Source organism: Pristiophorus japonicus, chromosome 10 (genome assembly GCF_044704955.1).
Source record: "Pristiophorus japonicus isolate sPriJap1 chromosome 10, sPriJap1.hap1, whole genome shotgun sequence".
In the NCBI taxonomy this organism is placed as follows: Eukaryota; Metazoa; Chordata; class Chondrichthyes; family Pristiophoridae; genus Pristiophorus; species Pristiophorus japonicus.
This window is the reverse complement of record NC_091986.1, coordinates 166,898,590-166,921,779: the sequence shown is the minus strand read 5'-3', so window position 1 is coordinate 166,921,779 and position 23,190 is coordinate 166,898,590. Positions and strand designations below refer to the sequence as shown.

At 44.9% G+C, this 23,190-nt stretch overlaps 1 protein-coding gene across 4 annotated transcripts in view; it reads right to left on the bottom strand.

Annotated features, from left to right (window-relative positions):
• LOC139275187 (microtubule-associated tumor suppressor candidate 2-like) overlaps positions 1 to 23,190 on the bottom strand; it is an 876,619-nt gene that overhangs the window by 514,837 nt on the left and 338,592 nt on the right. For all 4 annotated transcript variants that reach the window (XM_070892299.1, XM_070892303.1, XM_070892301.1 and 1 more), the window contains one exon: positions 7,403 to 10,550. In XM_070892299.1, the coding sequence (XP_070748400.1) occupies positions 7,403 to 10,105 (2,703 nt within the window). In that variant the 5' untranslated portion in view covers positions 10,106 to 10,550. The remainder of the gene's footprint in view (positions 1 to 7,402; positions 10,551 to 23,190) is intronic.

Sequence of the window (23,190 nt, the reverse complement as noted above, 5' to 3'; positions counted from 1 at the left end):
TCTAAATCATTAATGTACAATGTAAACAGCTGGGGCCCCAGCACAGAACCTTGCGGTACCCCACTAGTCATTGCCTGCCATTCTGAAAAGTACCCATTTACTCCTACTCTTTGCTTCCTGTCTGCCAACAAGTTCTCAATCCACGTCAGCACACTACCCTTAATCCCATGTGCTTTAACTTTGCACATTAATCTCTTGTGTGGGACCTTGTCGAAAGCCTTCTGAAAGTCCAACTACGCATCAACTGGTTCTCCCTTGTCCACTCTACTGGAAACAGCCTCAAAAAATTCCAGAAGATTTGTCAAGCATGATTTCCCTTTCACAAATCCATGCTGACTTGGATCTATCATGTCACCTCTTTCCAAATGCGCTGCTATGACATCCTTAATAATTGATTCCATCATTTTATCCACTACCGATGTCAGGCTGACCGGTCTATAATTCCCTGTTTTCTCTCTCCCTCCTTTTTTAAAAAGTGGGGTTACATTGGCTACCCTCACTCCATAGGAACTGATCCAGAGTCTATGGAATGTTGGAAAATGACTGTCAATGCATCCGCTATTTCCAAGGCCACCTCCTTAAATACTCTGGGATGCAGACCATCAGGCCCTGGGGATTTATCGGCCTTCAATCCCATCAATTTCCCCAACACAATTTCCTGACTAATATGGATTTCCCTCAGTTCCTCCTTCTTACCAGGCCCTCTGATCCCTTTTATATCCGGAAGGTTGTTTGTGTCCTCTTTAGTGAATACCGAACCAAAGCACATGTTCAATTGGTCTGCCATTTCTTTGTTCCCCGTTATGACTTCCCCTGATTCTGACTGCAGGGGACCTATGTTTGTCTTTACTAACCTTTTTCTCTTTACATATCTATAGAAGCTTTTGCAATCCGTTTTTATGTTCTGAGCAAGCTTCCTCTCATACTCTATTTTCCCTGCCCTAATCAAACCCTTTGTTCTCCTCTGCTGAGTTCTAAATTTCTCCCAGTCCCCGGGTTCGTTGCTATTTCTGGCCAATTTGTATGCCACTTCCTTGGCTTTAATACTCTCCCTGATTTCCCTTGATAGCCACCTTCCCTTTTTTTATTTTTACACCAGATAGGGATGTAGAATTGTTGTAGTTCATCCATGCGGTCCCTAAATGTCTGCCATTGCCCATCCACTCTCAACCGCTTAAGTATCATTCGCCAATCTATCCTAGCCAATTCACGCCTCATACCTTCAAAGTTATCCTTCTTTAAGTTCTGGACCATGGTCTCTGAATTAACTGTTTCATTCTCCATCCTAATGTAGAATTCCACCATATTATGGTCACTCTTCCCCAAGGGGCCTCGCACAACGAGATTGCTAATTAATCCTCTCTCATTACACAACACCCAGTCTAAGATGGCCTCCCCCCTAGTTGGTTCCTCGACATATTGGTCTAGAAAACCATCCCTTATGCACTCCAGGAAATCCTCCTCCACCGTATTGCTTCCAGTTTGGTTAGCCCAATCTATATGCATATTAAAGTCACCCATTATAACTGCTGCACCTTTATTGCATGCACCCTTAATTTCCTGTTTGATGCCCTCCCCAACATCACTACTACTGTTTGGCGGTCAATTCATACTATAAAGTAAAAGAGGGGATAAAGTTTATATCTTGGGCACAAATCATTTGCATATTGGCGAATGTAAAATCTTTATTGAACCAGCGCAATCGGGCGTCGTTTTAGAATGCAATTGTTTATTTTTGTTTTCTTGCATTAAAAAAATTACTTGATATATTTAAGAGTGCAGTTTTATTAACACAGCTGAAAATGGTTTATCACAAAAAAACAAGCATTTTTAACCAAAGTGTCTCGTCCACCGCCTTTGTGTAACCTGATCTTAAATAACAACAACTTGTATTTATATATCGCCTTTAAGATGGCAAAACATCCCAAGGTGCTTCACAGGACTATTATGCGCTAAAAAATTGACACCGAGCCACATAAGTAGAAATTAGCGCAGGTGACCAAAAGCTTGGTCAAAGAGGTGTATGTTTTAAGGAGGAAAGAGGGGTAGAGAGGTGGAGAAGTTTAGGCAGGGAGTTTCAGAGCTTGGGGCCTAGGCAACAGAAGGCACGGCCACCAATGGTTGAGCGATTAAAATCAGGGATGCTCAGGACAGCAGAATTAGAGGACTACAGATATCTTGGGGGGTTGTGGGGCTGGAGGAGATTACAGAGATAGAGAGGGGTGAGGCCATAGAGGGATTTGAAAATAAGGATAAGAATTTTGAAATTGAGGCGTTGCTTAAGCGGAAGCCAATGTAGGTCAGCGAGCACAGGGGTGATGAGTGAGTGAGACTTGGTGCGACTTGCGCTAGGTGTGCATTGGAATAGTCAAGTCTAGATATAACAAAGGCATGGATGAGGGCTTCAGCAGCGGATGAGCTGAGGCAAGAGTGGAGACAGGCGATGTTACGGAGGTGGATTTAGGTGGTCTTAGTTATGCTGCGGATGTGTGGTCGAAGGCTCATTTCAGGGTCAAATATGACACCAAGATTGCGAACAGTCTGGTTCAGCCTCTGATTGGAGTTGGGGAGAGGGAAAGAGTCAGTGTCTAGGCAATGGAGTTTATGGCGGGGACCAAAAACAATGGCTTCAGCCTTCTCAATATTCAATTGGAGAAAATATCTGCTCATCCAGAACTGGATGTTGGACAAGCAGTCTGAAAATTGGAGGGGTCGAGAGAAGTGATAGTAAGGTATAGAGCTGGGTATCATCAGCATACATGTGGAAACTGATGCTGTGTTTTCGATGATGTCGCCAAGTGGCAACATGTAGATGAGAAATAGGAGGGGGCCAAGGATAGATCCTTGGGGGACACCAGAGGTAACGATGTGTGGGCAGGAAGAGAAGCTGTTACAGGTGATTCTCTGGCTACGATTAGATAGGTAAGAATGGAACCAGGCAAGTGCAGTCCCACCCAGCTGGACGACAGTGGAGAGACGTTGGAGAAGGATAGAGTGGTCAACCGTGTCAAAGACTGCAGACATGTCAAGAAGGACAAGGAGGGATAGTTTGCCTTTGTCACAGTCGCAAAGGATGTCATTTGTGACTTTGATGAGAGCCATTTCAGTACTGTAGCAGGTGCGGAAACGGGATTGGACGGATTCAAACATGGAATTGCGGAAAGATGGGCACAAATTTGGGAGGCGACAACACGTTCAAGGACCTTGGAGAAGAAAGTGAGGTTGGAGATGGAGCGGTAGTTTGCAAGGACGGAGAGATCGAGGGTTGGTTTTTTGAGTAGAGTGGTGATGACGGCAGATTGGAGGGAGAGGGGGACAGTACCTGAGGAGAGTGAACCATTAACAATGTCAGCTAACATGAGAGCCATAAAAGGAAGTTGGGTGGTCAGCAGATTGGTGGGAATAGGGTCACGGGAGCAGGAAATGGGTCTCATGGACAGGATGAGCTTGGAAAGGTCATGAGGGGAGATTGGAGAGAAACTGAAGAAATATATGAGGTTAGGGCTCGGACAGGAGACTTCCTTGGAGGTAGTTTGGCCCGGTGGGTTAGGGAAAGGAAGGGAAAAGGCAGAGGCAACCAAACCGATGGTCTCAATCTTAGAGACAAAGAAGTCCATGAGCTCCTCACACTTATTGTCAGAGGTGAGGTTGGAGACAGGGGAGAGGGGTTTAAAAAGCAATGGAGAATAGAAGCCAGGGTTAATCTTTACATTCCAGAATGATTCTGGAATAGTGAGCGATTTTGGCAGACAAGAGCAGAACCCGATAGTGCTTTATGTGATCCAGCCAGATCTGACATTGAATGGCTAAACTTTTTGTCCGTCATATCCGTTCAAGTCTACATCCCATGGACTTAAGGGACGGAGATCAGGGCTGTACCAGGGGGAACAGCCAGGGTGAGAGAGAGTAATTGTTTTAACCGGGACCAGGGCATCAAAGGTGGTGATGAGAATGTGATTGAGCAGATTGGTAGCTCCAGAGATGTCATGGTGAATGGAGTGCCAAAGGCTAGACAGTTGGGAGTTGATAAGTGCAGTTGTAAGAGAGTCAGGAGAGAGTTTTTTTCAGGAGCGGACACAGAAGGAGGTAGGGTTGGGTGGGCGGCTGGGGGGGGTATGGAAATAACTGAAAATGACTTGAAAAAAACTGTACATATCCATTTACTAGTTTCATTGGTGTACAGCAGTCATTTTCTTAGTAAATTCATTTTTTTTTATATTTACAAGGTTTGGTGTCTTTGTGCCTAAATTTAAAAAAAACAGCTTAACCTTAAGTGCCTCGTCGAAAGCCCGCAAACGGGCGCAATTAGCAGAAACTCGCCAAACTGACTAATTCGATCTGGGGACAAAGTCAGTTTTGTAGGTAGGGCCAGCTGTTTTTTTAAACCAGGGATGTAGCTATTTGTACTAGAAAATGCTCTGATAGGCTCTCCATGATCACATGACCTGATTGCTGATTGGTCCCCTTGGAGGATAAGCCACACCCAGATGTTTCTCTGGAATGGGTAATTGGAATCGCCCAGCCCACGTTCTGAGTGACTTTGCAAAGTGTAATTCGAGCCATTCTGATTTCAGACCCCAGACAGAATAGAGCTCCCCCATCCCAGCACGAGTTCCTGACAACCCCAGCCCAAGTTCATGCCTCTCCCAACTGAAGTTCCTTCCCCCTCCCCCAGCCCAAGTTCATGCATCCCCCAGCTGAAGTTCCTTACCACCTCCAGCTCAAGTTCATGCCTCCCCCAGCCCAAGTTCCTTCCCCCCTCAGCCGAAAGTCCTTACCCCCCTAGCTGAAGTTCATTCCTCCCCCAGCCGAAGTTCCTTACCCCACCCCTCCAGCCCAAGTTCCTGACCTAATCCCAGCCCAAGTTTCTGCCCCATCCCAGCCCAAGTTCATGCCTCCTCCAGCCCAAGTTCCTGACACCCTCAGCTCACATTCCTGACTCCATCCCAGCCCAAGTTCCTGACTCCATCCCAGCCCAAGTTCTTGACCTTACCCACGCCCCTCCCCTCCATGGCATATGCGGGACCAAATCAAGGGTCTATGCTTCAAAAGGCGGAGTCCAATGCGCGCATGCGCAGAAGGACACAGAAAAACCTAGTACAAATAGTCACTCTGTTAAACCAGCGCAATAGATCACGGAAACGCAATTTGCGCTGGATGTAATTTGCACTTGAGAATCCTTGCTCTTTTGCGTTGGTTTTACCGATTTCAGGTGAATTGCGCTGGAAAAAACAGCGCAAATTAGCAGAAACTCTACCCCAAGTGCCTAATTCCCTCTGTGACACTGCCAGAACAGTGCGTGAACATATCTTTAAAAGAGCGATTTGGCATGACACAATTTCCTTATCAGGAACAGCAAAAAATCGGCCATTTACCGCAAACCTTTAATAATTATCTTTCAATAATTCTCAATCAGTAAATGAGACATTAGGCTGGTATAAAGATCAAAAAGTTGAGAATTCCAGCTGTGAAGTGTTCAATACTTTATAAAATGGCTCATAAAGCCCATTCTAGAAATTACTTTCTGACTGTTCTACTAGACTGCATAATGGAAAAACAGCAGGAGCTTTTAGTGCAGGAAAACTGTCCTGCATTAAGACATGAAGACAAAATGAACAGAAATAAATAACAGGGAGTATGAACTTAATGTCCACTTCTTGGAGAACAAGGTAGAGGTCCAGATTAAAGTTTCACCTTCAGAAAGGGCACAAAGGTAAGCTAAGAGTACGGAACCAAGTGTGCATAATACTCCAGATACGAGGGTAGGAACTTCTGGGGGTAAAAATTCAGGTCCGCCTGAAACGGGTCGCACCTACTGCCTCTGAAGTGTTTTTTCCGCCGAATCAGATGAGGTGGCCTCTTTCGCGAAATTCAGCTCTTTGTTGTTTTCTTTTCAAGCGGACCGCAGGTCGGCCATAATGGGGGCAGAAGTGGGGCGGTAAGCAGAAGATCGACAGCAAGAGGGGCAGAAGTGCAGGCGGGACGGAGTCTTCGCTGCTGTCAATCATCAGCGGAGCGGTGATGACGTTATGACACGTGTGTGCCACCACGTCTCTCCCCTTCACTTAAAGGGGAGAGTCGCTGCGAACTCTGCGAAGATTTTAGTTAGGTCCACTGGGCCACCAGGGAGGGTCTCAGCTGGGCCAGTGGCCTGGCACCCGAGAGGGGGTGCCAGGTTGCCCGTTGCTAGCCCGGTCAAACCCAGGGGCATATTTGTCTGGCCAATCTGGAAGTCGGCCTGCAAAAAAATTAAAATGACGGCCACGGCAGTGGGCCCTCGCCTTTAATGGCCGCCGCACAGCCATGTCCCACACACAGAAAACAAGGTGCACTGACAGAAAAAGCTGTCGGGGGCACTGCATGGTGGATCGAAGATTTTTCAAGCTGAATTTAGATGGAGGTGCAATGGAGGTGCGGGAGATCGGCGGTGCGCGCTTTGATTACGCACTTAAGACTGGTCAGCAGCAGCGGGGCGGAATTGGGAACTGCTGGAAAATCCACCAAGGTGAATTTCGCTAGCGGCGATCATTCGACTGCAAATCAGCGGCCACTGGACTCCACCGCTTGGCCGCCGCTTTCTGGAGGCTGAATTTCGGCCCCCTGATCTATCAGCATTCTTGTATGCGTTATTGGTACACAGGCATTAAAACAAATAAATGTGTTGATACCTGTGATAAGCATCCGCCCATGAACTTTATCACTCAGAAGTTCTACCCTGTAGTCTCACCAAGTTCCTGTGCAATTTTAAAATAACCTCTTCCAATTTCAATATCGTGACAGTTGCTATGAAACCCAACAGTTTGTTTGCTTTCTGTATTCTCTAGGAACACTGGGCTCATGTTAACCAATGCACCAATTTCCCCAAGGTCTCTCTCCTGCCCTAATATGTTGTCATTAACTACTTATTCCATATAATCATTTTTTTGGTTAATCTCAGCATTTCAGATTTGCCCACATTAAACATCATCTGCCACTTGTTGCATACAAACTCAGCCTCTTCAATTTCTCCTGAATTTGTGTCCACTGGTGCTCAATATTTAGCCCATCTTGGTATTGTCTGCAAAGTTAGACACCTTTGAATTGACTCCAGTCTAACTGATCCTTGTGCTACGCCACTAACAACTGACTCCCAAACTGATGGCTTTTCATTTACTTCTTGCTTCCTTTCAGCTAACCATTTTAAAAATCCATTTCAATACATTACCATCTGGCTACCTCATGTAATCAAACCTTGTGCAGTAGTCTTTTAAATGGGGCAGTAAAACACTTTTTAAAAATCCAGGTAAATAACATCCATTGTCTCACTAATATGACAACCTGCACAGAGAAAGCAAACCAACTCAAATTTGACTTTACAAAAACATAAATACCCATAATCCAAAATGTTAAAGACTGCTCTTACCTCAGAAATGCTCTCCTGTGTAAACATTTCAGTAGCTTTCTTTGATGTGACAGCAGTGGAAGAAGAAAATGGCTTTCCCATTATCCTGGGAAACATCTGCTGAGCAGGAGGTTTGATTCCAGATACCATCAGTCCAGTCGTATATATCTTAGTTCTTTGCAATTCTGGTCTGTATCTGTCATGAAAGGAACCAGGAACACTGAGCACAGAGAGGGGTTTATTTTCACATGTAGAGGTCTTGTGCTCTTTTGAAATACAGGGTTTAGAAATGGACTCGGTCCATGTTGAAAGTTTTGGGGACAGTCCCAGGGTGTCGTGTACAGCATCAAGTGGTTTTACTTGAAGTGGTTTTCGAATGTATGTTATAATTTTAGGTCTTACATACTTGGGTTTAGGAATGAAATTAGCTTCAGTCTTCCCTTCGGGCTTGGGCTGGTAGTTTGTTTGTGTTTCTCCTTTGTCTGTTAGAACAGTCCTGGGATGCTGCAGAATTGGTTTTGGGATTCCACTGTTACAAACAGCTTTATCAGAAGCTTTAGAGAATGAGTTCCATGTCTGCATATTCCCTAATGATGGTGACAGCAAAGATTCTGACAATATCCCAGCATGAAGCAGTGAGAGCTCCTTAAAAGCAGAATCTGAGGACTGATCAGTAATTTTCATGTTTACCATCTGCTGAAACGGTGTACAAGTAGGATTTACAGTCTGTGAGACTACCGGGCTTTCAGAGTGCAGAAGCTCTTCAGAAAACCCTGTGAGCTGTTTTTCCCCAATTATCATCACATTACTGTTTATTTCATTTGCTTCCTTTTGTAAAAAGCCCTCTGTTTTTCCAACAGAACATTCATCACCGTACTGACCAAGACTAACTTCTGGTGCATCCTTGCCTGTATTTGGACCTAGTCCAGAAAGATGTTGCTTTGATAGCTCTGAGTGTGTGAGGCTAAGGACTTCAGAACTTTCCTTTTCTGTCATTTTAGTAATGCTTTTCACCTGAACTGTTTCATGTTCTAATGAACTACTGTCACTCACAAAAGGTTGCCTTCTGTCTTCTTTTCTTCTCCCACTGATTTCAAAAGCATCATGAAGGCTGTCAAATTCTTGCTTAGAAAGTTCATCCGTTCCTGTACATGGCAGTTCATCACTTTTAGTGTAGTTATCTGCCGCACGGGTAGTGTTTGGAATTCCTGAAATAGCAGATTCCACACTGGGCACTTCATTAGTAGCATTTGAAAAAGAACTGCCAAGATGTTCAGCTGGTTCTACGGAATGTTGGGTACCAAATTCAGTATGTATCAGACTGAAGATTCTGTTTTTACAACCCTGCCTCATTAATACTGAAGAAGTGTTTTCAGATACTAAACTGCCATCTGCATAACGTTCCACTGGTGGGTCTAAGAACCAGTCTTGTTCAAAATTCAAGTTTTTAAGATGTTGTTCTTTTGTGTTGTCTTGCAGATGCTGCACTGTTTCAGCTGTTTCTTCACTAAGCATGGTGGATGATTGTTGGCTAACATCACAAGGCTCCATTTTCTCCTTTACTTCAAAAATGTTTCTCCTGCTCTGAACTCCTGGTACTTCAGGCAAAAATTCACCAGTCTTCTGCCAGTCACTTATAGAGAGGCGATTGTGTGCATCAATTACTTTACATTGGTCGGTTAATGTATTCAAGTTTACCTGGGCTTCTGGTTTATTAATGGCCACCAGTAGTTCACCACCTAAACCTAAGGTAGATACTATTTTTTCACAATGTGATGTGCTTACATTGACAAGGTCAAGTGGCTTTTCTATATTCATTTGTAGCTCTGGGACTGATTTCTTGTTTTTTGAGGTAGAGGAGTTGGAATGAACTACAATCATTTCCACTGAGGTCAAGTCAACTGGATCAGGTGGAGAGATGGCTTTGAACTGATCTACTGATGCCCGCTGTGAATTATGAGTGCTACCAATGGCATCCATGCAGAATTCTTGAAAATTCAATGATCCAATACAACAATCAGTAATTGAGACCTTCTCTAATAAACATCCAGTATCATCTTCTCTGGATGCACCAGTCTCTACTGATACATCATTTTTATTAGTTTTCTTCAATGAATTGGAAAATGAAGAGTCTTTGTGCGATAATTGCATGAAATGTATTTTTTCATTTTCATCTGTCACATCCATTTTTGGCCATTGATACTCCACAGAAGCTTCACCAGTATAACTCTGTCTTTTTAGGGAATACCCTTCCTTTTGAATTTGAGAAACACTGGCACATTCACCTGTACCAAATTTCCGATCTTCCTTGTCAGGTGACTGCAAACTGCAAGCTTTTTCATGGTGCTTGGTATATTCTTTATGTTCCAGTTCTATAGTTTCAGTTTCATTAGGCACATGATGCTCTGAAAACTCCAGGTTTCTGCTTCTGTACAATTGATTTCTGACATCACCTGGTTGAGACTCCTCACCTTGGTTCACAGGGTCATCCAGAGCTTCATTCGGCAGTGTTACATTCTGTGGCATGCGGAGATGTTCATTCACAATGCCAGCTCTTAGGTTATGTCTCTCTTCCTTTTCTTCTGTTATACAAATCTGAGATATTATTTCATTTGCATTGGCGTCTCCATCTATTTTTACTGGATGTTCATTGTTATTCTTTATTTCCTTTTTGTTACTCTCTTTGTCAGTGCAGAATGTGTTGTTCTGAACTGAAGAAGTCATTTTCTGTCTTCCTTCCCCTTTCACCTTAATATTATTGATTATTTCAATAAAAGGCCATTTGATGAATTGTTAGTGATGAATAAATGTCAAATATGTTATTGTTTTCTTTAAAATGGAAAGAAACATAAGCTTCACTTTGACAATGTTCTCACTTCTTTAATGACTTGCTAGTAAAAGAGCCTCTCATGAGACAGAATGTACTGATAAAATGTTCTTTCCTCAGCTAATTTAAAGAATTACAAGTGCATTTGACTCTTTCTCACTGTAGAATTTTTCACTCATGGATTATTCTTTTCTTTCACATTCCTCTATTCATTTTGTCACCCCTTAAATCGTAATAGCGTACTCCAACAAACCAGCTTGTCCCAGCAGGTCCTTATTCCTCTGTGCAGTTCCAAAGATCTTCACAGGTCCTTTTAAATACTGGCCAGTTGGTTTGTTGAACCTATAAAAATCATATCAGAAACAGACCATCATTAACCAAGTACACAAACTATATTTAACCAACAGCTTGCAACAAAATATCTGATGCGCCCTGTGGAATTTAACACAACAGGTACAGGCCCAGTTTTAATTTCATGCTCCAACACCCAGCCTAAGAGACCAACAGCCAGGAAAACAAGTCTTCAATGTAAACCCTAGTACAGTAACAGAAACCAATGCTCGGGCATGTGTGGATTACTGACTCACCTCTGTTTATAGTCAAGATCAAACATTCTTCATTTTCAACAAAATATTAATCAAATTAAATTGTCATTTGCTAAGTATTAGAATTCAAATTCCACCAGTTATTTTTTCACGTCATTTCTGTTGTGGTATTAGGATGTTCCCCGTAGTTATCTTTGCTTTTTAATGCAGTACATTTCTGAACACAGTAAAAACAGCTCTAGAGTGTCAAAGAGCAGCTGGGCTGATAAAAATATACAGTGGATTCACAATGGATAAATAATTAAATGCAGCCACAATTCTTGAGCTTTTCCACTGTAGCCCTGTAAATGTTACTTTCTCAGATCAAACGAATAATATATTTATTCAATAACTGAAAAGCTGTAGGTGCATTCTCCCAGTTGAGGGGCAGAAAAGGCTAGATTTTGGATAATGCTGGGGGATGAAAATCTGCCGAGCATTTTGACAAGAGTAAACAGTCTATCAGTGGTGACAAATAAAATATTTCATCAGAATTTAGTTGTAATTCTTATTTAAAACTTATTGCCTTAATCCTTTCAGTAGGGTAGAAATTCTGGACCCGGTGTTGTGGAATGCCGATGGAGTTGTGGCGGGAGGATTGCAATTTGGGGCAGAAACTGGATCGAGCAAGTTTCTGTCCAATTTGCACATTGAAAAACATTCCAATAGGAGCAGGGAGGGAATAGGCACTTCTTCTGCTCACCTCTCTATTTCTGGGGCAGCACTTTGTGGCAATTCTGACAACAGTCCAGGCTACCCCAAGAATTCAGGCAAATGCACCAGATACGCTCAGTGGTGCCTATATCTGCTCAGACCAGTTTGGGTCTTGTTCTGTGAACCGGCCCTAGAAGTCAGAGAGATCGATTACTATTACTATTACAAGTTGTTCAATTTTTCCAGATGGAGAGTCTACAACACCATCTGGGAAAATCAAAATAATTGTCTATCTATCGTTTTGGCCAAATCTGTGCCTCATGCTTCCACTTTCAAAGTGGCATGGTGCCATTCAAAGTTTCCAGCGGCAATCTAGGGAAGGAGGCTTCTGCTGCACCTCTACAGGCACAGGGTACCCTCCCAGAATATTTAAATGATTCCATACCTGGCTCTTGGGACATGGTCACCAGCAGGCAGAAGTTAGGCCCTGCTGCATATCCGGCCCCTTGACAAGGCCTGAAAGGAACTACTCCACTTATTCAGGTTCCCTCAGAGTCCAGGATCCATCAGTGAGTACTATAAGTGTACATTTTTGTTATTTACAGCTAATACTACTGTCATGAAGGTAGCCCTGATGCTGGAATAGCTTTATTAACTGTAAGCCACTTGTAATGGACTGATCTTTGCTGACCTAGTTTAACAACTTTATCCAACATCCATTTTAAACAGGGAAGGGGCCTTTAATGACTGCCAGATGTACAGAACATCGTGGACTTTGTGCCTGTGATTTCTTCCAGTGCACTCTCTGCAAGCGTTGCTCCCTACTGGGAAATGTGGGAACACAAACCTGGTCCTAAAATATCCACTGTAAACACCATTTTAAGCCACATAATGTTCTGGGACCAAAACATTACATGCAAAAGTCTAGTCGATTTTGAAGTGCTCTTTTATAGTCCTTCCTCCTAGGCACAGTTTACTAGAATGACCATAGGCATGTCCCTCCCTTTGAATATTACTAAAAAACTGATTTAATAATCTGAGCACAAGAATGCATTAGCACCGATTCTCATCTGAAACTGCACTGATTGCAAAAAACACTTTTTAATTTGCTCTTAATGTACCAATCATGTTATAATGATGCATTTGGCACAAGATCAAGGCATTCTAATCATCTCAGTCAGCAGGGGAAAATACCATTTTCTTTTTGCCTGGTTAAGAGACGATGGCAAATGATTTATTTTCTGGTTATAAAACACAACAATGCTGAATTTCCCTTCAACAAACTAGAGGAATTAATTCATCCTTCAACGTGAATAAAACATTCAAAACATTTTCATAAATAAATGTTTAAAAGAATCATATTTCACAGTGGAGACATTTATTTTCCTTTGTGTCTTATGTAGACCCACCTAACTGCAATGTAAATGCAAAAGACACATTGCACCCACAGCGATTACTAAATCACAAGATACAATTACACTGCAACACATATTTTTACTGCCTGCTTCAGAAGTTCAAAATTAATGCAACAGAAAAGAATGCAATTCAAAATAGACACCAGCACAAAAGCTTCCGATCCGATTTGAAGCATTTTCTTAAAAAAGAAAGCATTCTTCCTCAATGGAGCAACTATATTTTTGTTTTGAATTTACGTCACTTCCTTACTCTAAGAATAAATCTACTGTGATTCCAGTGGCGGGAGAAAATTCAGTAGGAAAAAACAGTTCAGCTCTGCCCTTTTCCTATTGTAGCGGCTTCTAACTATAAGCTGAGCAATCTCTTGGGAGGATGTTTCAAGGTAAAAAAAGAGTGCACGTGTGCATGGGTGGGTGTGTACATGTGTGAGTGTGTGTGTGGGGGGGGGGGGGGGGAGGGGGGAAGGAATTTTCAGCTACTGCCAGTGGAATAAGACAACCCCACAAACATTTCAATAAAATTCCATGACCAGACAGCGCAGCAAAAAAATTTACTTTTTTTCTATCTCTCTTTTGCTTATTACTCATCAGCTGCTGCTTTTGAAATTTGGAATCCTTTCACTGCTCATTATTCTAGCCCCTGCATTTCTTCAGCAACCTTGGCGGTCTGCCAGATATTAAACATTTATTAAACAATTCTTTTTACCCCAAATTTAGTGCTTGCTATTTCACAAAAAAGACATACTGAAGAATTTGTGCAAACTATTGAGTGGGCACAGATTATACACTACATCCAAGAACATGCTGTGCTTACTGTCATACATTTTAGATTCACAGCAGAGCTGGAAGAAGTAATCACTTGGCCTTGAAACTTCATGTTTGAAATCAACTGCAGCTGCAGTGTTTATTTTAAAGATCAAACTGTTAAAAAAATAAGATAAACATCTGTTTGACATTTTTCTATTGATCTCTTGATTTTTTTTCACATTGCTGTTTAAACAAGCAGCTCTAATGATATCCAATAGGGTACTGCCCGAGAGGATTTAATGATTCCAACAGCAAAATATCAGTTGATATAATCAATTCTTTATTCTGATTTAAAACACTGCTTCTAGATGGGCTTCCATGGGGCAAGTGAAGTCAAAATACCACCAGAGGCAACAAACAGAATCAGGGGCAATGTTGGATGACATTGGTTGCCATTTTGCTCTGGTCACAGGGAGGCTAAGCTACAAGCTCACCCATACAGGCAGGTAATGCCATTTTTACATAGCTGACTTGTGCAATACATCCATTAACATCAGGAAAGGTTTGTGACCAGAAACATTGGGGACGATTTTAACTACATTCACTTGGCATTAATGGGCCTGTAACAGCCTCAAAACAGGGTCAGTAGCCATACTACCCCTTTAACACTGGCAATGCAGCCAGCTCCATTTTGAAAGGGGCTTACTGCCGGGTGTCCAAACCTGTTTTGAGTAATATGGAAATCTCTTCAATTATGGTTTAATTATGAGGACAGGTTGCATAAACTTGACTTGTGTTCATAAGAACATAAGAATTAGGAGCAGGAGTAGGCCATTCAGCCCTCGAACCTGTTCTGCCATTCAATAAGAGCATGGCTGATCTTCTACCTCAACTCCACTTTCCTGCACTATCCCCATATCCCTTGATTCCCTTAATATCCAAAAATCTATCGATCTCTGTCTTGAATATACTCAAAGACTGAGCCTCCATAGCCCTCTGGGGTAAAGAATTCCAAAGATTCACAACCCTCTGGGTGAAGAAGTTTCTTCTCATCTCAGTCCTAAATGGTTGACCCCTTATTCTGAGACTGTGACCCCTGGATCTGGATTGCCCAGCCAGAGGAAACTATTGTGTTCCTAACACAGATGAGACTGCACACAGGGAGGTTAAAGTAACAGTGACCTCAGTCTTTATTAAGACACTCCAGAGTGAGGAACAGGCCTTAGGGGCCGGCTTATATACAGTGCTCCCAAGGGATGCTGAGATCCCTTGGGACTTCAGAGGATGCGCTCCCTGGTGGCGGAATATGGGAGTGTATGCTTTACAGATATACATCACTCTCCCAAAGTCAAAGTGAAAACTATTTACAAGGTGAGGCGGTCGGGAGCCTTTCTTTCCCTGGTGGACTGCCTCAGTACAAATGTCTGTTCTGATGTGTTGGCTGTGCCCTCGCTGGGCTGGCGTGTTGTTGGCCCTGCAGGGCTGCTGGGTGAGCCTGGCTTTGCTGGACTGTTGGGCATGATGGGTTCAATTTCATGGTCCGGGGTGGTATCGTTGATCCTTTGGGTGTGTGTTATGGGCTCGAAAAAGGTGGTGTCTGCTGTGGGTTGTTCAGGGCAGTCTGTGAACCGCAGCCTCGTTTGGTCCAGGTGCTTTCTGCAAATTTGTCCATTGTCTAGTTTGACTACAAACACCCTACTCCCTTCTTTAGCTATCACCATGCCCTCAATCCACTTGGGATCATGTCCATAGTTTAGCACATACACAGGGTCATTTAGATCAATTTCCCGTGACACAGTGGCGCGACCATCGTTTACATTTTGTTGCTGCCGCCTGCTCTCTACCTGATCATGCAGGTTGGGGTGGACCGGCGAGAGTCTGGTTTTAAGTGTCCTTTTCATGAGTAGCTCAGCCGGGAGCACCCCTGTGAGCGAGTGGGGTCTCATGCGGTAGCTGAGCAGTACTCTGGACAGGCGGGTTTTGGAGTGAGCCTTCTGTGACTCGTTTAAGGCTCTGTTTGATTGTTTGTACTGCCCACTCTACCTGCCCATTGGAGGCTGGTTTAAACGGGGCCGAGGTGACATGTTTGATCCCATTACGGGTCATGAATTCTTTAAATTCGGCACTGGTGAAACATGGCCCGTTGTCACTGACCAGTATGTCAGGCATGCCGTGGATGGCAAACATGGCCCTCAGGCTTTCAATGGTGGCGGTGGCGGTGCTTACCGACATTATTTCACATTCAATCCATTTTGAAAAAGCATCCACCACCACCAGGAACATTTTACCGAGAAACGGGCCCACATAGTCGACATGGATCGTCAATCATGGTCTGGAGGGCCAGGACCACAAACTTAGTGGTGCCTCTCTGGGCGCGTAACTCAACTGAGCACACACGCTGCATTGCCGTACACAGGAATCTAAGTCATAGTCGATACCGGGCCACTACACGTGGGATCTGGCTATCGCTTTCCTCATTACTTTTCCCGGGTGTGTGCTGTGGAGATCCGAGATGAACGTCTCCCTGCCCTTTTTGGGTAGCCCTACGCGGCTACCCCACAACAGGCAGTCTGCCTGAATGGACAGCTCAGCCTTTCGCTGCTGGAATGGCTTGATTAGCTCTTGCATTTCAACGGGGATGCTGGCCCAGCTCCCATGCAGTACACAGTTTTTTACTAGGGACAGCAGAGGATCTTACCTGGTCCAAGTCCTAATCTGGCGGGCCGTGACAGGTGATTTATCATTTTCAAACACTTCCATGACCATCAACAAGTCTGCGGGCTGCGCCACCATCAACAAGTTTGCAGGCTACGCCATTTCCACCCCCGTGGTGGGCAATGGTAGCCGACTGAGAGCATCCGCACAGTTCTCGGTGCCTGGCCTGTGCCGAATGGTATAGTTATACGCTGATAGCATGAGTGCCCACCTTTGTATGCAGGCTGAGGCATTCGTATTTATCCCTTTGTTTTCAGCGAACAGGGATATGCGGGGCTTGTGATTGGTTTCCAGCTCAAATTTGAGGCCAAACAGGTATTGATGCATTTTCTTTACCCGAACACACACGCTAATGCCTCTTTCTCAATCATGCTGCAGGCCCTCTCGGCCTTAGACAAGTTCCTGAAGGTATAGGCGACAGGTTGCAACTTCCCCGCAACGTTAGCTTGTTATAATACACACCCGACTCCGTACGACGACGCATCACATGCTAACACAAGTCTTTTACACGGGTTATACAATACAAGCAGCTTGTTGGAGAATAAAATGTTTCTGGCGTTCTCAAAAGCAATTACTTGTTTTTTTCCGCATACCCAGTTCTCACCTTTACGCAATAACACATGTTGGAGCTCTAAGAGGGTGCTTAACCCCGGTAGGAAGTTACCAAAATATTTGAGGAGTCCCAGGAACGACCTCAGCTCCGTGACATTCTGTGGCCTGGGCGCATTCCTGATAGCCTCTGTCTTGGCGTCTGTGGGCCGAATGCCCTCCGCCGCGATCTTGCTCCCCAAAAACTCCACTTCTGTTGCCATGAAGACGCATTTCGACCTATTCAGCCGCAGCCCTACGCAATCCAGTCGCTGAAGGACCTCCTCCAAGGTTTGTAGGTGCTCGGCGGTGTCCCGACCCGTGACCAATATGTCGTCCTGAAAAACCACCGTGCGTGGTACCGACTTGAGTAGGCTCTCCATGTTTCTCTGGAAGATCGCTGCAGAATTCCAAACGGGCATCTGTTGTAGATGAACAGACCCTTGTGCGTGTTGATGCAGGTGAGGCCCTTCGAAGACTCCTCCAGCTCCTGCGTCATCATGTACGCCGAAGTCAGGTCGAGCTTGGTGAATGTCTTGCCTCCTGCCAGCGTCGCAAATAGGTCGTCTGCCTTAGGTAGTGGGTATTGGTCCTGTAGCGAGAAACGATTAATAGCTACTTTATAATCGCCGCAAATCCTGACCGTGCCATCACTTTTGAGTACTGGAACAATCAGGCTGGCCCACTTGCTGAATTCCACTGGGGAAATGATGCCCTCGCGTTGCAGCCTGTCCAGCGTGATTTCCACTCTCTCCCTCATCATGTGAGGTACCGCTTGCGCCTTGTGGTGAATGGGTCGTGCCTCTGGGACCAAGTGGATCCGCACCTTCGCCCCGGAAAAGTTTCTAATGCCTGGCTCAAAAAGGGAAGGAAATTTGTTCAGAACCTGGGTACATGAGGCCTCATCGACATGTGATAGCGCTCGGATGTCATCCCAGTTCCAGCGGATTTTGCCCAGCCAGCTCCTTCCAAGCAGTGTGGGGCCATCGCCCTGGACAATCCAGATTGGCAGTTCATGCACCGTGTCCTCATACGTGACCTTGACCATGGCGCTGCTCAGGACAGTGATGAGCTCTTTGGTGTACGTTCTCAGTTTCATGTGGATGGGGCTCAGGGCTGGTCTGAGTGCCTTGTTGCACCACAGTCTCTCAAACATATTTTTACTCATGATGGATTGGCTAATGCCAGTGTCCAGTTCCATGGCTACGGGTAAGCCATTCAATTTTACATTTAGCATTATAGGTGGACATTTCGTCGAAAATGTGTGCACCCCGTGTACTTCAGCATCTGCCTCCTCTCTCTGAGGCTCGAAATTGCTTTGATCCACCATGGACCGATCTTCCTCTGCCACATGGTGGTTAGCAGGTTTTGCAGAGCTTGCAGCTCATCTGCAAACTCGTTGGAGGTGCCCCATTGTTCCACAGCTCTTGCAAACATACCCTTTGAAGTGGCATGAATAGGCTGAATGGAAGCCTCCACAACGCCACGAAGGTGTGAATTGCCTTGCATTCATCCTTTGTTGCGGACTCTGAGTCATCTAGGTCACCTGAGGCCTGCTGGCAGTTGCAGACTTGTGGTTTCTGCCCTGCACATTTCTGCTTACAAACACAGTTCCAGTTATTTTATGAATATTGCTAGCACTTGTGTGCTGAGAGATTTGTTTGGTGTTATCACTGGTGGACATAAACGCCTGTGCTATCGCAATAGCCTTACTGAGGGTCGGTGTCTCTGCAGTCAAAAATTTTCGTAGGGTGGTCAATGCCCAGTACAAAAAAGTCTCTGAGCATCTGCTCCAGGTAGTCATCAAACTCACATTGTCCTGCAAGTCGCCTTAGCTCGGCGACGTAGCTCGCCACTTCCTGACCTTCAGATCGCTGGCACATGTAGAACCGATACCTCGCCATCAGCAAGCTCTCCCTTGGGTTAAGATACCCCTGAACTAGTGTACACAGCTCCTCATACGACTTATCTGTGGGTTTCACCGGAGCCAGAAGATTCTTCATGAGGCTGTAGGTCGGTGCTCCGCAGACTGTGAGGAGGACCGCTCTCCTTTTTGCAGCGCTTCCTTCTCCATCCAGCTCGTTGGCTACAAAGTACTGGTCTAGCCGTTCGACATAGGCTTCCCAGTCCTCACCCTCCGAGAACTTCTCCAGGATGCCCACAGTTTGCTGCATCTTTGCGTTGGATTCGTATACTCGTCGCCAGTTATTGTGTTCCTAACACAGATGAAATTGCACACAGGGAGATTAAAGTAACGGTGACCTCAGCCTTTAGTAAGACACTCCAGAGTGAGGAACAGGCCTTAGGGGCCGGCTTATATACAGTACTCCCAAGGGATGCTGGGATCCCTTGGGACTTCAGGGGATGCGCTCCTTGGTGGTGGAATATGGGAGTGCATGCTTTACAGATACACAACAGAAACATCCTCCCTGCATCTATGCTGGCTAGCTCTGTAAGAATTGTGTATGTTTCAATGAGATCACCTCTCATTCTTCTAAACTCTAGAGAATATAGATCTAGTCTGCTCACAGGACAATCCCCCTATCCCAGGAATCAGTCTGGTGAACCTTCGTTGCACTCCCTCTATGGCAAGTATATCCTTCCTTAGATAAGGAGACCAAAACTGTACACAATACTCCAAGTGCGGTCTCACCAGGGCCCTATTGGGTCAGGTTTCGGGCCGCGCCTAGAACGGCACAGTCCTGCGAGCCACGCCTGATTTCCACCCTCAAAACCGCGCCGAAAACTTACCTCGGTATTCTCCCCTCCCTCAGGTCAACCCAGGCCCTCGGCGCAGCACAGCACAAGCTGTGGGGGGGCAGAGCCAGGTCCCGGCGCTGAAAACAGTGCCGGGATCTCTGCACGTGCGCGCTACAGTGTGCGTGCATGTGCAGTAGCTCCAGGTGCCCGAAACTGTGTGGGAGGGGCCCGAAGCACGCAGCCACTAGCCCTGGCCGAATGGACTCACTGGGACGGCGAAGATCGGACGGCACCTTCTTCCTCGAGTTCCTGCTCTGGCTCCGGCTCCGGCTTCCCCTGTCCCGCTCCCGCTCCCTCTGGCTCTCTCCCCCCCCACCCCCCAGCTCCTGCTCCTTCTGGCTCTCTCCCGCACCCCCCTCCGCCCCCCACACCCACCCCCCCAGCTCGCGGTCCTGCTCTCTCCCGCATCCCACCCCCCAGCTCCCGCTCTCTCCCGCATCGCACCTCACCCCCCCGTTCAGCTGCTGCTCCGCTGCCTGCCGTTCACCCCCCAGGTCCCGCTCCGCTCCGGCTCCCCTCCCCCCTTCGGTCCAGTCCGCTCCCTCTCCTCATCTTTGTCAGGGCCCGCCCGCCCGGCATCTTGCTGGGGGTGGGCCCCACCCGAAGTCTTCGGCCCAGCTTCTCTCATCGGCCGGGCCCGTTCAGCCTCCTCCCTCTTATCCCTCTCCCTCCCTCCCTCTCCCTGTCCCCCTCTCCCTCCCCCACTCTCCTCTTCCTCCCTCTTCCTCCTCTCCTCTCCTCTTCCTCCCTCTCCTCTTCCTCTCTCTCCTCTCCATCCCCCCTCTCTCCCCCCTCACTCTTCTCCCCCCTCCTCCCACCCCTCCTCTCCCCACCCCTCGCTGTCAGAAACACAGAGATACTGACAGACAGAGAGAGAGACACTGGGGAGGGAGCCCGTCTCAGCACGCTGTTGGAGGGCTCCCGGTGCTGCAGTCAGTGAGTAGAAACGTAATTTTTTATTTATTGATTTTTAATTTTTATAAAAAAATGTTAAAAATTTTTTGATTGATTTATTGGTTGACCCATTGATTTATTTATCATTTATTATTTATGATGGCTCTTTATTTGAAAAAGTGATGTGTTTCATGTTTGTAAACTTCCCTTCCCCCCCCTCCCCCCACCCTATCTCTCTTCCTTACGCCTGGTTTTCTAAGTGTAGGCAAGGTTTTTCTGTGCGTACAAAAATCTACACTTACTCCATCCTAAGTTAGTTTGGAGTAAGTTTTCGCTGCCTAAACTTGCAAAACAGGCATAAGTGGCCGGACATGCCCCCTTTTGAAAAAAAAATCTGTTCTGAAATGAAACTGTTCTAACTCACTGGAACTGGAGCAAACTAAATGCCGAGAATTGCAATTTTTAAGATACTCCATTCTAAACTAGTTGCTCCAAAAAAATAGGAGCAACTCAGGCCGAAACTTGACCCTATTATAACTGCAATAGGATGTCTTTACTCTTATACACAAATCCTCTTCTAATAAAGGCCAATATACCATTTGCTTTCTTAATTGCTTGCTGTACCTGCTCGTTAACTTTCAGTGATCCATGTACAAGGACACCCGGGTCCGTCTGAACACCAACATTTCTCAATCTCTCAACATTTAAAAATACTTTGCTTTTCTATTTTTCCTACCAAAGTGGATAACTTCACATTTTGCCACATGATATTCCATTTGCCATGTTCTTGCCCATTCACTTAACCTGTCTATATCCCCTTGAAGCCTCTTTGCATCCTCCTCACAACTTACATTCCCACCTAGCTTTGTATCATCAACAAACTTGGATTTATTACATTTGGTCCCCTCATCCAAATCATTGATATAGATTGTGAATAGCTCCTTGCAGCACCCCACTAGTTACAGCCTGCCAATCCGAAAATGACCCATTTATTGCTACTCTCTGTTTTCTATCCATTAACCAATCCTCAATGCATGCTAGTATATTACCCCTTATTCCATGAGCCTAATTTTGTTTAATAACCTCGTGTGCAGCACCTTATCGAATGCCTTCTGAAAATCCAAATACACCACATCCACTGGTTCTCCCTTATCTATTGATATCATTCCCTTGACTCAGGAAGATTATAGGATGATTTGATCAAGGTGTTTAAAAAGTAGATAGGGAGAAAGTATATTCTCTGGTGGGGGAGTCAAGAACATGGGGCATAATAAAATGAAAGCTAGATCATTCAGGAGGGTAATCAGGAAGCACATTTTCACAAAAATAGTGTCAGAAATCTGGAACTCTTTCCGCAAAAGGCTATGGATTCTAGGATAATCGGAGCTTTCGAGACTTGAGATAGATTTCCATTAGGAAAGGGTATCAAGGGATATGGAGCAAAAGCGAGTAAGTGGAGTTGAGGTGCAGATCAGCCATGCTGTAATTAAATGGCGGAGTAGGCTCGAGGAGTTGAATGGCCTACTTCTGTTCCTAAATTCCTAGAGCCAGTCAATTTTGTGTAAACTATTCCCCCTTGTAAGCACTTTAGCGACATAAAGATAACATAAGGGTGGTTCAGCTCGGCTCTATATGCTAACTTAATTCCCACGCTTGCCTCAGTAACTCCTACAATCCGTTTCCCCATTAATATTAGCAGGATGGATTGTTTAAATGCACAATTTCAAAAAAATCACGAGAAATAACAGAAAAAAATGATTGTGTTCTCTGTTATCTGTTTGATCTCGGCCAGTAAAAGAACAGTCTTACCAGACCTTATGGTATAGAGTGGTATACATCATTGTACTCACCAGACATGGTATTTGTCCTTACAGTTGGCAAATACCTGTTCACCTTTTAAAATATATATATTTCAACTTTTGTCCATCTGTTAATTTCTAATAATGCAAATATAAGGGCTGATTCCTAAGTGGACACTCCCAATAAGGAGCAAATCACAAGCCTGAAGCCCTTTATTTTCTATTCATGGGGCTCAAGTTTCGACCCGAGTTCCTCCTATCTTTTTGGAGCAAGCAATTTAGAATGGAGCATCTTAGAAATTGCTATTCTCGGCATTTAGTTTGCTCCAGTTCTAGTGAGTTAGAATAGTTTCATTTTAGAACAGATTTTTTTTTTCAAAAGGGGGCGTGTCCAGCCACTTATGTCTGTTTTGCAAGTTTAGGCAGCGAAAACTTACTCCAAACTAACTTAGAATAGAGTAAGTGTAGATTTGTGTATGCTCAGAAAAACCTGGCCTACACTTATAAATCAGGTGTAGGGAATGTGAGATAGGGGGGGCGGAGGGGGGGAGGGTGCTTTACAAACATTAAACACTTCACTTTTACAAATAAAGAGCCATCATCAATAATAAATGATAAATAAATCAATAAATCAACCAATAAATCAATCAAAAAAAATTAAAGTATTAAAAATAAAAAAATAATTAAAAAATCAATAAATAAAAAATGCAGTTTCTACTCACCGACTGCAGCACCGGGAGCTCTCCAACAGCGAGCTGGGATGGGGCTCCCCCAGTGTCTCTCTCGCTCTCTCTCTCTGTCTCGTTGTCAGTGTCTCTCTCTCTGT